This window comes from Empidonax traillii, unplaced genomic scaffold (genome assembly GCF_003031625.1).
Source record: "Empidonax traillii isolate 1590-97213 ecotype Southwest subspecies unplaced genomic scaffold, ASM303162v1 scaffold248:size1534464, whole genome shotgun sequence".
Classification (NCBI taxonomy): Eukaryota; Metazoa; Chordata; class Aves; order Passeriformes; family Tyrannidae; genus Empidonax; species Empidonax traillii.
In genome coordinates, this window is record NW_020955441.1 from 626,221 (window position 1) to 640,802 (window position 14,582).

The window sequence follows — 14,582 nt, forward strand, 5'->3', positions numbered from 1 at the left end:
GTAAATTAGTTGAATCCACTGCATATGCATCTGAGTAGTTTACAGAAAAATGGCAAGTTGTTACTCTATGCTATTTTAATGCACTGACTCCACAGACAGAAATACTCAGAAACCTTTTCTCCCTGTAAATATTCTAATCAGTGGTGCCTGTCATTTCTCCTGTACTCTGCTTACGTTGTTTATCTGAACTAATTCACAGCTATATGTGATGTGCATTCTTTTGTGACATTTTGGGCATATCTTCGTGTGTTCTGATACTTGCAGGTCAGAGGATACTGTGGGAGGGTGGAATATCATTGTCATAACTGTCAAAAATAATAATTTACAGTAAAGCTCTCAGCTATCGGGCCAAGTCAAAACAAAACCCAAGAGACCCCTTGGAGAATGGTCAAAGAACACAGACCAGTCAAAAAGAAGTGGGTCAAAAGGCAAGAATCCCTGTCCACCTATTATGGCCCTGACCAGTTTGTTTTTCTAAGCACAAGGTGACCACAGGGAAGATGGGAAAAGAACTTTAGAAAAGCCGTTTTCCAGCCCGTTGGCAAAGTCAGAGTCAGATTCCACACTAAGGATGTAGCATTACAGGGCTGAATCAAGCTAAGCAGCAAGACAGGGACATTAGCCAGCACACAGCTGTAAAAAGCAGCAGATAGAGGCAGTAAATCACCATGCTGAGAGAGATGTATGTGCAGGGTGCCTGCCTGCTCGCTCGCTCAAGGTCTGTAGTGGCACCACAAAGCTGTAAAATTGGTGCTCAGATGAATGTAATCAGGCTGAACTGTTTGCAAATGCAGTAACAACCAATTTATTCAGCTCACTATGCAGTTATGGCCAATAAGCCTTGGGCTGATAAGCAGAAGGTATCAAAAGAACATTAACAAAGTTACTCTAAAACTATGCAAAGTGGATCTCTTTGAATCCAACATGGTAAATGACTTCTTACTAGAAAAAGACCATTAATGAGAGAACACTGAAAGTGCAATCATTAAAAATACTCTCCTTTTCTGCGCTGCCTTTCCTTTTAAAGCTGAGCTGAAGTAGAGATCATGTTTTTCTTTCTAGAGATAAAATTTTTCTTGAGAAAGTATTGAAACATCGTGCATTTTGGTGCTCTTTCTTTTGAACAAAAGCCATCTCCCAGGCTCATCAAAATTCGTTTTTCCTCTCTAGTCCCACATCCACTCCAAGAAGTCTCATTTCCAGTTTGAACCTCAGACCTCTTCATCCCACGGATGAAAGTCTAACATCCAGTCACCACATGTCCCTGCTCCACTCTAAGCTGGAAATGATTCTGAATGAAATGCTAATGAATGTAGTGATGCTTTTTTCCAATTTAATGCTAAAATAGTCAACAACAGCTCCACAGAAAAGACCAAACCTCCACACACAGCAGTCTCCTTTCCACATGAGAAGGCATGCCTATTTACAAACATTGTTGGGATGAGGGAATGGCTGCTTGTTTCAGCCAGTTCTGCTGAACCTGCCCTTCCTCCCTCTGAGAACACAGCAATACCACATCCCTAATTTTTGTTGCCTCTGACTGGAGATCAGTATTTCTCACTGGTCGAGGAGACCATGCCAGCTGACAGGTCACGGATACTTAAACAGGAGCTGTGGCTGTGCAAACCTGGCCTGAAGTCCTGGGGTACTCACAATGTATATTCCACTCTTGGGCACAGCTGCCTGAGGTGTTACCTCATCTGCAACTGCCAGATAAAGCGCTGCAAAGTCAGAAATTAAGCATTTCACCCTTCACTTAGTCTGGCTGCATCTCTATCTCCACATACACATCAGCTACCACTTGATTACTTAAACTGTTTAGACTTTACGAGCCCAGGCTTATTAAATAAATATCAGGGGAAGTCTTGCAGGGGAGGAATGTTACCAATTAGGACAGTGCCACTCCCCTGTCCCTGCACTGGCGAACTGTGCCCGGTTGAGCCGGGCCTCGCTCCGTCGCGGCTCACCAGCTGTCCCGCTGCCTGTGCCGGCCTCGCAGCGGCTGCCCCAGCTTGAGCAACTTCTGTTTTGAAACCGAGCGAGGATTGGCAGGACCACCAAGTAGTAACTGGCAAGGGTTGCGAAGAACCCTCTCCACAAGACAGCCCAAGGCATCCCTGAAATATTATTTGGTTTCTAATTTAAACAGGCCCTTGCTGACACAGGCTGGCCTTCTAATACGGGGATGAGAAGCATGTGAATGGAGAGGAAATCATCTGTACAGAGAGCAGTTTCTACTCACTGTTGAGACAAATGGGCAAACGTTTGCCTTTTTTGCTAAAATGAGTGAAAGGGCAAAGTTTCATTGGAAACTAATGTGAAGACTAAACTGAAGAGCCTTGTGTACATATTTGATACTTGGAAAAGGATGGTCATGTGACTGAAACAGTGAACTGAATGTCAGGAGGTCTGGGCTCAGCTTGACATTAAGTTTCTTGTGATTCAGAGAAAGTCTCTTTAATTCATCATGGCTTCATTTCCTCGGTAAAATGAGGAGTATCTTCCCCCTCTTTGTAATTAGCAATTGCTACTTGGGACTCTTAGATGATAATGCTGTAAATATGTGTGACTTCATTACTAGAAACTGAAAAAAACCACATTTTACTACCCAAGTTCTTGGAGTTCAGGCTTCTCTAAGAAAATCTCTCTAAGGAAAAAAATCTGTGAGAACCACATAATAAAAGGAAATAACTTTTGCCTATCTCAGAGCAATGCCTTGTTTCCATTCAACTTTAGACACTCAGAAGCTCTCCAGGGCAATGTTTGAATCATCTGTATAAATGTTATTTATATCTCTGCAGTGTATGTCTGACCTGTAAAAACACAGAGCTTCTCAGATCCCAGAGTTCACTGCACAGTTTGGCAACATCTCAAATGTATGTCTGAGCAACACCTAGGCATGGAACACCTTCCTTCTGGATGCTCTGCAGTTCTTGCAGAGAAGTAACTCAGAGCATTCTCACGGCCACATTTCGGGGGACTGCACCCCAGAATACACCACAGCATCACCTGGCAGAATTCCACTTGCATCCCACATATTCTGATTCACAGGAGAGATCACTTTGAGCCAGCCACAAAACATAGCTAGTTCTACTCACCCAAGGCTCATTAGCGTCCTTTTCCATCCCTAAAGCAGTATTTCAAAAACACTAGTAAATCATAATTTATGATCATCATAAATGTCCTGATGAAGACATCATAATGTCTTCACAGAATTTCACATAGTATACTTTAAAAGCATTCCTATAAGGCTGCTGTTATCTTCAATTTAGAGACAGCACATGTATTTATATGATTTGTTCAAAGTCATGTGAATCAATCACAAAGCTGAAAAGAGAATTCAAAAACCTCCCTATTTCCAGTATTGTGGCATATTTCTCTAAAGAATATGGTCTCTGGGAAACTATTTCAGGGTGGATTTAAAATCTATTCATAATATGATGGTAATGAAAAGTGGAACAAAAAGATACTAAAATCCAAGTTAAAATGAGTTTGAATAGTAGCATTATTACTCTAGAAAAAGAATTACTTAATCAGATGAATTAAATATTTCCTTACTCAACTATTCTGAGATCCACATAAGCTACTGCCCTCTGAATTTCTGTATTATTGTTCCAGGAAGTTGTTCCAACAGGACTAACTAGACCAGGTTATCATTTGTGAACAATAATTATCCTGCAGACAGTAAATCCTAAGCTGCCATCTACACTATTAAACAAGCAAAGTATTTCAAAAAGCTCAAACATCAGGAGATGTTTCCTTTGATCTCACCCCCTGTGAAAAAAACAACCTAACAAAGCAGTGCATCACAGAATCACAGAACATCCTGAGTTGGAAGGGACCCCCAAGGATCATCGGGCCTTGCTCCTGGTCCTGCACAGGACAACCCCCAGAATCCCACCATGTGCCTGAGAGTCGTGCCCATGGTTGTCACTAAACAGAATTCATTAAAAGACTTGAGTCAGAATAAAAATATAAAGTATATTAAGACAAAAGCAGCCTTTGTGGGTCAAACCAATGCCACACCTAGTCTTGTACCTTGTACCCGAAAGCAAGCTCTTAGTATGGACCAGAGGCCAAGTATAGATGGGATTTCTCCAGGACTTAGGTTTTAATTTCTAGGCTGAATATGAATTCTGCACCCTTACTTACCAACAGTGGATTTCTTATATATGAATTTGTCCAGGCTCCCTTTAACCTCATTGATAATTTCAACATGTAGATCATTCAGTAACAAGGACTTCTACAACTTGCCAGGTGAAGAATTGTCTCTTTTTGTTGATTATTAACGTGCCCCTGACTGGCTTAATGTCATACCTTCTGGCTCTCATTTGAGGGGCATGAACAATTGATTCCTATCCACTCCATCAAGTACAGTCTTCATTTTATGGATCTCTATCACTTCCTTCTTTAAGTGACTTCTTCCAAAGACTCCTAACATACTTTTATGGGGGTCATTCTGTACCTTTAATGATCCCTGTGGCTTCTTCGTAAATCTTTGTCAGTTTAACTACCTTGGTTGGTAAGAAAGAGAAAGGCAAACCTATAGCTTTTCTTAGTTCCACCTTAGAGAAAATGTCACTGTATCATTTGCTGCTTTAATGTGACAAATGAGCCACATAAAATGTGTGTTAATTACTGCTGACATTAAGATATTGTGATAGAACCTCATCCCGTTCAGCACTGCTATCCCACCACCGTCACTGAGGTTACAGGAGAGATTATGTGGCCGTGTCTGCCCTTCCTGTGCAAAGCCCCTTTGTTCAAACCTGCTTTGGCTGAAGCAAACTGTTCCCTTGTGCTGACTGGAGGGAGGGCTGTGCAAACGAGCCCCAGTAAGCAGGGGCGCTGGGGTGGAGAGCGACAATCCCTGCAGTCGGTTCAGCAGTGCCCTGAGCTGGCTGGTGCACTCGGCCTGTCCAGCATCAGAGCACGGCAGAGGGGTGAGCGTAACGTGACAGCAGGAGTAGCTGATAGGTGAGTTAAACCTCGGAGTCTCCCTGGTGATATGTCAGGAAACACTAAATATTGCAGCTCTTGAATGCCAGACCAGCATTATCCACACAAACAGCACTTTTATAGCTGTTGGCAGGTCCACGTGCCAGGTTGGCTGAGCTTCCTCGGGAGATGTTCAGTATCAATGAGCTTCATGATATATTAACGGGGGTTTTTTGTTGTTTATACAACAAAAAAAATGATACATTATTAAATGAGAATATCCATAATTAAAACAATACAAAGCCACATTTCTAGGAGTAGACTATCAGTGCATACAGTTGACAAGCAAGCAATTAAGCATTAAGAAATTTATGTGAATTAATTACGTAAGGAAGTTTCTCTCAGGTTTTAGACAACTTTAGTTGGAGGATTTGGAAAAATCTGAAACAATGTTCAAAATGTAATTTTTTTAGGCTGTTCTTGTTCAGTAGCTTAATTCTAAAGTCTGTCCAGAACGTATCCTATTGCAGAAGGCAGAACTTACCAGTTTGTCTAGCAGGCAACTGGCCCCCATGTGCAGACCTAGGGTAGCTTTTGATCTAAGAGCTCCACTAACTACCTCTGCTTTTTGTTTGAAGCAATTTCAGGTTCTCCCTGATAAGGAGCAAGTCGATCTTGGGTTACAAAGAAAGAAATTACTACCACTTAAATCTGTTTTATCTTTGAGCCACAAGATTTCCTATCCAGCATGCAGAAAGTCTAATCTGGGAAATCATATTAGTGGAGATATAATTTAGTCTGACAAAGAAGGGTTGTGATTTTTTATTATTAGTTGCCTTATGTGTAGTTACTCTAGATGGAGAGATTTCTTGTAATAAGAACTCATCAGTAGCTCTGCATCATGTTACCTTGTTTGGGATTTTTTAATGGAAAAGTGGGTTCTCAGTAAAATGATACTTTTCATTAGAATGTATTTTTCTCTGCTTGTTTATGTTTCAATATGAAACACCTCAAATTCAGGGTTCAATTTACAGCTGAGTATTTTTGGTCTTTCAGGTTGAAGAACTGATAAATTCTGAATCACCAATGTAGCTCATTTGATTCTCTCTTGCCTCACCATTTATTTTACTTTCTCTCAGTTTTACATTATTGATAATGAACACGGAGGCCTTAATGTACAAAGGTATTTAGGCATCTGAGGAATAATGAAAGTGAACAGATGATCACTTACTTATAAAAAAAGTCCTAAAAATAGAAACCTAAAGCATTATTTGAGTGAGAATAGCTAAGGAAGTTTCACCTTTAATAATCCCCTTGCTCACAAAGAGGCCAAGGGCCAATTGCTGTGATTTTCCCTCCTGCAATAATGGGTCTGGACAGTGTGTAAACTGACAGAATTTGTCCCTATATAACTGTCACTGTCAATATGGTCCAAACCAGGGATCAACCCCTTTCAATCTCACATAGCCCTTTAAAGAAGCAAACTTGTGTAAGATTAAACCCCTTAAAAGAGTAAGACAATTAGTGAGTAGGAGACAGGCAAATATTTGTTAGTAAAACAGAATTAGTGTTGCTTAGTATTTTTTTGGAACAGCTCACCCTACATTACACAGAAACTTGATATATACAAACCCAGAATGACAGCAGCCAAAATAAAGCAATCTTCTCCATAGAATGATAGTATTAAATTACATCTGCCTCAGTGGTTTAATGTAAGTCCATTTTGGCCAAAGTTCAGTGTGCTAGATTTTCTACATATTACAATGCAATAGTAATGATAACTAATCTTTAGAATAATTTAAAAAAATGTCTTCCTGTTTTAAATTTGATTGTTCATGAAGGGAAGCTCCATGAAGAAAATAAATTTGGTAATATAAATCATTTTTAGCACTTTTCAGTGCTCTAAAAGTCTCTCCAGCATGCAAAGTTAAGTAACTGGAGTATTTACATATCTATTCAGTCAAAAGTCCTGTGCATACATTTACTGTCCCCATGTAAATACAGTAATGGTTCCCCAATGAAAATTCCTTAACATTTTGGTCAGTTTAATCTACAAAGTTAGACTCGGTCTGATGCTTTCCTTTACAAGAAATACTGTTGGTAATTTAATGGCAAACGTAGTATCGATTTTCTGTGCAATTCTACACAGTTTGGTTCACGACACACTAAACTGAAAATGAAGGAGAAACATTTACAGAAAAAGACAAGGATTTTACGGGAAGAAGAAAACATTCTCCATCACTTAAGGCTGATTTAAACTCTAGTTACATGGTGGTATTTTTTTTCCAAGCTTTATAGACACGTTTTATATACAGGTATATAGGTATGAAAATAACTTCTGAAATATAAGGCCCTGTGTTTCATTTATTAAGGTATAAAATTATGCCCAAATTTTGAGGTTATTTTCATTCAGGAATGTCTTTATTTTTACTATCTGGTCTTGACTAGGAATAGATTGTTGAAAGTTGCCATCTGCTTCCAGTTTGCACATAAAATCCCAATTAGCTAAACTTCATATGTGTTTTGCAAGGTAATTACGCTTACTTTTTTCCAAAATGGGGAAATATTTGTCAGATAGTATCTGGATGTCCTCATAAGCACAGCAATCTTAGCTTGACTTCTTCTGCCCTCTTAACATGCTCAAATAGAAGGTTATCAATTTGGTTGATGAGAGATTATGGCCTTTGATTACCACTGCTCCACAGTACCCTGTTTCCTCTTGATTACAGACATCCACACTCAAATGTAACAACTTAAAGAGCCCTGTTTTTCCAATTCCACAGAGAGAAAGGAACTTCAGCATGTCTCAGTATTAATAGTACTTTAAAACACAATATCTATGGGCCATTTTTTGTGTAAACAGTTTGTGTTTCTCATATAAATAACCTAGCACACACCTATCGAACATTTTTGCTGCATCAGTAAAATAAATTATAAAAATAAATAAAAAAATTTTTTTAAAAGTAGAATAAATTATAAAACAATCCTAGGCAGTATTATCAGCACAAGTTATTCATTTCTAAGTCCCACTATCAATATGTATACTCACAGGTTTTCTAGCCAGCTAGGCAAGGGTAGGTATTATGTAGGTATTAAAGCCCTCCTGCAGAAACATTATTAGGAAGTGGTAAAGGGTTCAAATTAAGCACTTTCATTGTTATATACAGGCTTCAGAAACAAAGTAGAAAGGATTCCAGAGATATCTGTTCTCCCCCTGAAATCAGTGACAGTAGCAGGTACAGTAACTGTTGAAATTTAAAAATGTTTAAAACCCACACTCAAATTCATCTGGGCCATAGCTTGGGAAAATTGTGGTCAATGGACACTGTGCCATTACAGATTACATTTAGGTCCTTTATTTATCATTTTGTCGACATAGATTTTTCTAAGTCTAGATAAAGTCAAATATTAGTCACCTTCCTATATCCAACATTTCATGTTAAATTAAATAAATCCTATTCATTTTTGATCTGTTCTTCCCAATAAGTGTGTGCACAGCTGCCCAGCCCTGGGTAACACAGAAAATGTTAAGGTGGCTGAACAGACTTTAGTTTCACAAGATTTAACATTTGGACAGCAACACTATCATCACATCTTTCAAGTAAATCTAGTTACTCAAAGGCCTAAGTCATTAACTTTCTGTGCTCATTAATTCCTTCCACGTAACACAATGCTGGGACAATTTAGAGCATTATTATATTTCCTTTACAAAAAGTATCTTCTCCTGATGAAAAGTTATTCAAAAGATTGATTTTGTAACAGTGAAATAAAGATCACTCTAAAATCAAAAACTACTAATAGTGAGCATTGCTGCTGTTTGAGTGATGCCAACACAGCCTTAGACTGGTATCCTGTTCAGAGAAGAAAAATGGATTCTTTTTAAGGATCACATTCTACATTTTCCATCTTGTTATTTGAATGCTCTTGCACTGCTGCAACTGGTTAGCACTGCACATCTGGCTGAATTGTCTTGAACTGGTATTTTCCCTAAACTATTGTGTATGTGTGTATTGATGGGTTTTCAAAAAAAAAAAAAAAATTTGTATGCACACTGAAACAATGCCCTATTGCAGACTGCTACACACAATTAGGGAGAGCATATTTTTTTTCTGATTTTGTTTTCAACGTCAAAAAAAGTGCTATTTTTAAAGTAAGCCACCATGAAATTCTAGCCGTGCTTTGACAATGTTTTTTAATTCTGGGGTTTTTTTGGCTCTTAATCTCATAGGCCCAAACTTCACACTGGAAGTGTTATCTCATAAAAGCTCTAAATTTCAAGGACTTTTACTCTACAGCTACTATTTTAAACTTGCATTTATCAGGAAAAAGAGCGTATAACTAAAATATTCTCATAAAAATAGTTTCACAGAAGCAAAACAGATAAATGTTCCATTCAGTAAAAGGTCAGTTTTTCATAACTTTGGCTACAGGAGCCCTACAATTCAGCCAAATTTGATTCCAAAGCCAACAGTTTCCTGTACTGCTGCTACAAACCATCGTACTAAGATTTTGCAAAGTCCATCAGACTAATGAGGGGCAAAAAGTCAATCTTTTCTCATAAAATTACTGCCATGGTCAAATATTGTTACTTATAAATGCTACAATTTACAACTTTCGCAACTGTAAAGCATCTGGACAAAAAAAAAAGAAAAAAAAGATGGAGGGGAAGGGTACAGTGATATTTCTTCTTTAAAATAAACAAACACATAAATATCCAGAGCCTTAAACATGCAAGGTCCTGGTTTGCTTTCTAGTAGAAAGGCTCTGGAAAGCCCCTAGTTCTGCTCAGCTAAGAACTCCCCGGCCATGGGGGAGCTCCTGGCTGATGCACGGCCAGCGCTGCTGGATCCTGCACAGATCCCATTTGACACCAGCACAGGATGCATTAGGAGCTGGCAAGAAGTGGCCAGAGCACGTTTTATACTTCTGAGGGCTCACATGCCTAGATTGCTCTAATTTATACTCAGCTCTGCCTTACACGAGGCAGTTCTGGGAGGCTAAAGCATAAATCCAGTGCAACAGAGAAGCTGGATTTAGCCAGATACAAGAGGTCTCTAATGCTAAATCATAAATTAGCCACGAACACTGAACTTGTTTTTACTGTCCTGTAAGATTTGGGGAAACTTAAAGCCTGGACAAAAGTAATCAGTGTTCAGAGCTGTCATCCTCTCTCTCAACCACCACAACCAGGTGTCTCGGTCTGTGAAAGCACATGAAACCTGGGAGGTGTTCCGAACTGCGCCTATGGCGGCTATTGAGAGTTCTCATCTGTACATTAATCGGTCATTTTTCATCACAAGCGCAAAGCATTTGGCTGCAGACAGCAGGATTTCCTGACAAAAATGTGCAATTGTGTCTCTTGTGTTTGTCCAACTGTATTTCAGACACAAGCTTAACTTTCAGCACATTTTTCAACCAGTGAGAAGAGACTTTCGGTTGATTGAACAGGACACATGAGGAGAAGGGCTCTCTTCTTTCTCTTCCTCCATAATTTTCTATGAAAATGCCAGAAGTTTTGCACCTTTCTTTACAACAAGTCTGGCATAATGCTGGCCAGCACTCCCAAGTCATGTGTAAATTGAGCTCAAGATACACACTGTATCATTTACTCCCTGAAGAAGGCTGTGCAGTATTTCTTGGAATAACGAAAACCTGGCTTCTGGTTTTCCAGATACAGATTTCTACTACCTAGTAAAATTTGGGCTTTCTGACCTCTGTCAGTTTTATGGATTTTGAAGATAGCCAATTTCTGAACACATGCACTCCAGTGATTTTCACCAGGAGTTCCCAAACTGAGCTCATTTGGTGACCACCATCAGAGACGGGGCTGAGCCGTGGTGAGACCATCTGTGCAAAACCAGAAGCTTGTTGCCAGGACAGGTACATGTCATGTCACCTCCAGCCCTTTAACTGCAAAGTCTCATTCGTCCAAGTGGCATTCTTGATTCCACATTTTCATCTCCCAATGCTCTACATGTCTGACCTCACAAGGCAGAGCTTCTGTCAAGGTGTCCTATCCCTCCCCTGCCTTTTGCCCACACCTCGCACCGACACAAATCAGGGTGACAGTGACTGTAGCCACATCCTCCTACATAAAAAAGCTGCCCTGCCTCACCAGCCTGCTTCTTTCTGCCTTAGCCCTGCTTGACCCTCTCCTGAAGCCCTTTGAGGGGTGCAGTGGGGGATGGTGAGGTCACTGCTGAGCGATTGCTGCAACTACAGCTACACAGAGAAGTAAATCACAACAGATCAGCAAAAACCTCCTGTGTGAATCTGTTTACCTCATGGCTCAGAGAAGTGCTTGTTACAAGCAGAGTTAACAGCTGCCATCATCGTGTACCACTTTCAGTTGGCTTTGTACCACAATTTGGGAATGTCTGCCTTAGACAATAGGCACAAATATGCATAACAGTCACATTTAGATCTGTTCTTCTCTCTTCCTGACAATGTTCTAATTTAAGATCCTAGTTTCACTTAACCAGACATTTTTACTGGAGAGAAGTTCATTCCCATATGGCACCTTCAAGGACCATGACTCCTCCAGAAACTTGTATTACATGAGCCAAATTCTACTAACAGTTGTACTGCTAACAGGTCACATACTTGGGGTTTGTTTTTAGAATAATGTTTGTTTAAAAGTGAGGAATACATTTTGGATTGTAAATACATTCATTCCGAAAAAACTATGAAGAGAATAAGGAGAGTCAGATGGAAGAATTTTACCTCTCGTTTGTGCTGATTATATAATTTATCAAGAAATTGTTCCACAGGCCTCCAACAGATGCTCTGCTGTTAAAGCCATGAAAAGTCATTCAGGGAGAGGGTAAAGGCCTCGGGGGTGTGGTCCACATGTTTCAGCACATATATCCTCAGTCCTGGCCTGCAGATAGCACATCTGGTCCAGGCATGGACCTGATGGTTGGCCAAAATACAGGCTTACAATAATGCTCCTTTTTTCAGCTTTAATGTAAGCCTGTTTTCTTGCCAAATTCTAATCCTGCCAAAATTTGGCCAAAGATGTTTGCTCAATTGTGCAATATCTTAAGTTTATATCCAACAACTCTTTGCAAAAACAATTGTATCGTGTTTTTAATGTTTACAGGCATTAACAATATTTAATTTTAAGTAGAATTTTACTGCTGACACTCTCGTGTTTTACAGTAAATTACCTTAGAGAGGGTTTTTCCATTAGCTCTGAGTGTCACGAGTCCTGCACAGCACACCAAAGCACTGGAGCTAGAGAGACCAGAACTTGGAGGGACGGTTCCATCTAGCAGACAATTCATTCCAGTTGGGTTATTAAGACCAAAATGTTCCTAACAATGAAAAATAAACAATCTCAGTTTCAAGTACAGACAGGCTCAGGCTTGCAATTATCTGATACTTAGAAAGAGAATCCTTCTACTGAGTTGCTGGAACCAAGGACCTGCTTCTGGTATCTCCAAAATGAAGCAAAAGCAACGTTTTCCTTCTATTCCTTAAGAACAAAGCCAATGGTAGGGCTCCAGCCAAAGGTATGTCTGCAATTCCTGTACACAAACATATAACTGTACCCCAAGCAGAACTTACTATGGGCTGACAGCCCAAGAATTTACCAAGCTTCGTGGGTGGGTTTTGCAGCAACTGGCCCCACTCTGAGCTGCCGTGGTGACAGTTACCAATCATTTCATACCCTACTTGTGTCCTTTTCTCAACAGCTCTTCACTTAAGGCATCCTGAAGAGCTTAAGGTTCCACTTTATGCTTCACTCCTAACGCTGCCTTGTGGTATTAGGGAGCACATGACACTGATGGGGAACCAGCAGCCATGCAGCTGGATTCAAAGGCAGATACTCATCTCCTGAAGCACCCACAGGACTGACCCAGGGAAAACCAAATGGTACTTGAGGGACTCTCTGCTTTCAGAGGCACAAAGACACGCCTACCAGCAGGGATGGTCTCTGTCATGCTATTTTTAAAATAAGGTTTAAAATACTTTCACGTATATGACAGATATCACAGATAATACATTTAATCCAGAAGTCATAAATCCTCGTGTACATACTCTTTTAATTATTCTTTAGTTGCTTTGTCTTTTTATTTGTAATTGCTTTAAGTTTCCCTCTGCTGTCAGTTTGAAGCAAACATGCAGTACTTATTAAAAAATCATTTAATGTATATGGGAGGTATATTAATAGCTGCATTCTGATGCAATTTATATGTCAGTGGACTATGTTACAGTGTCAATAATCAGAAAAAAGCGCAGTGTTTTCATAAAGAAATGTCCACCTTCAAAAGATTTCTACTCCTTTTCCTGAAACAACTTCAGCCATAAGTACCAATGGTAGAGATCAGCAAACACAAAGAACCTCCTTTAAAGTCTTCTACCATAAGTTCAAATTATTCTGAATTTCCCTTCCTACAAATATAGGAAATTCATACCTAAAATACTATTGCTGCCCATGCCCCTTCATGAGGAACACTAGGCAGGCTTGTTCAAAAACAGAAAATGCCTGAGTAACCAGAAACTGATCCCCCGTTTCTGGATTGTCTTGAACGTGAATCAGGCTTGCAGACTTATCACGCGATGTTTAAATAGAAAACGTTCTTCAGTTTCAAATATGAAAATGGACTTTGCCAAGTTCTGCAACAGTTCTGTCCCAAAAGGATAGCATGTTCAACTCAATATAAACAGATTATCCTGCTGGACCCTCTGAGTACTTGTATTTCAGTGTTTCTTAAGCCTGTAGCATTTATGCTTATTTTCTGCCAGTACTAGAGTCTGCAAACCTGCTTTGCAAATTAACCTTCAAGTATGAAAGATTGTCCTTAGGAAACAAATCTCAGTAGCAGACTGCAAAATAAATAAAGTCAATTGGTCATGCTAGCCTTAATATAAGAAAGGACATATTGTAAAGAAACCTAATCTATATCTTTACAGTCAATGCAATTTAAACGCTTGTGGTACTGAGCAATACAAAATTGAAAATACTCATGTTACTGCACACATAAGTAATTTACTGGGGTCTGTACATAGAGACAGGGGTCTGTTTAGGAACTGTGGATTGTAATAAAGTGATTTGTGGCCCTGATTGTTCCAAACCCTGTATTTTGAAGCCTCCAGTGGCAGGTTTGAGGCAGGCTTTGTTGGCTCTCTGCAGTCCTTATCTATTGGACCGTCCCATGAGGTGACCTAGATGGCTTATCCTGAGGCAAACTTCACGCGCTTTGAAAAGCACATTCACCCATAATTTGGGATGGCTGTGGCAACCTGTTCCTGACCTGACCATCACTGTTTATCCTATCTGCCCTTCCAGAAATATCCCTGGATTGACATCGAGCAGAGAAGTCACCTTTTTTTTTTTTTTTTTTCTTTTTTTCTTAAAGCCACGAATCACCTGCAAACAGCAGGTGAGATTAATAGGAGCCCCTCTGGTGAGTTCAGGCTGCCTCCCAGCACAGCACTGACAATCAGCACTTGGCTTCACGAGCAGTTTGGTCTTCAAGGCAGTCTGGAGACAGGAGAGCTCCCGGCGGAGAAGATAAAGCTCAGATGGGCAGACGGGAAAATGTCTGTTCAGTGTTCCTGCCGTTCCTGTAAGTTGCCGTTTCCTGCATAGCTGCACTTTTGAAAACCCCATTCCAACACTGAAAACCAGGATAAGT

General features: G+C 39.9%; 1 protein-coding gene across 3 annotated transcripts in view; it reads right to left on the bottom strand.

Moving 5' to 3' along the window:
* The window catches only part of GALK2 (galactokinase 2), a 45,468-nt gene that overhangs the window by 22,968 nt on the left and 7,918 nt on the right, over positions 1–14,582 (bottom strand). For all 3 annotated transcript variants that reach the window (XM_027888945.1, XM_027888944.1, XM_027888946.1), the window contains exon 5: positions 12,108–12,254. In XM_027888945.1, the coding sequence (XP_027744746.1) occupies positions 12,108–12,254 (147 nt within the window). The remainder of the gene's footprint in view (positions 1–12,107; positions 12,255–14,582) is intronic.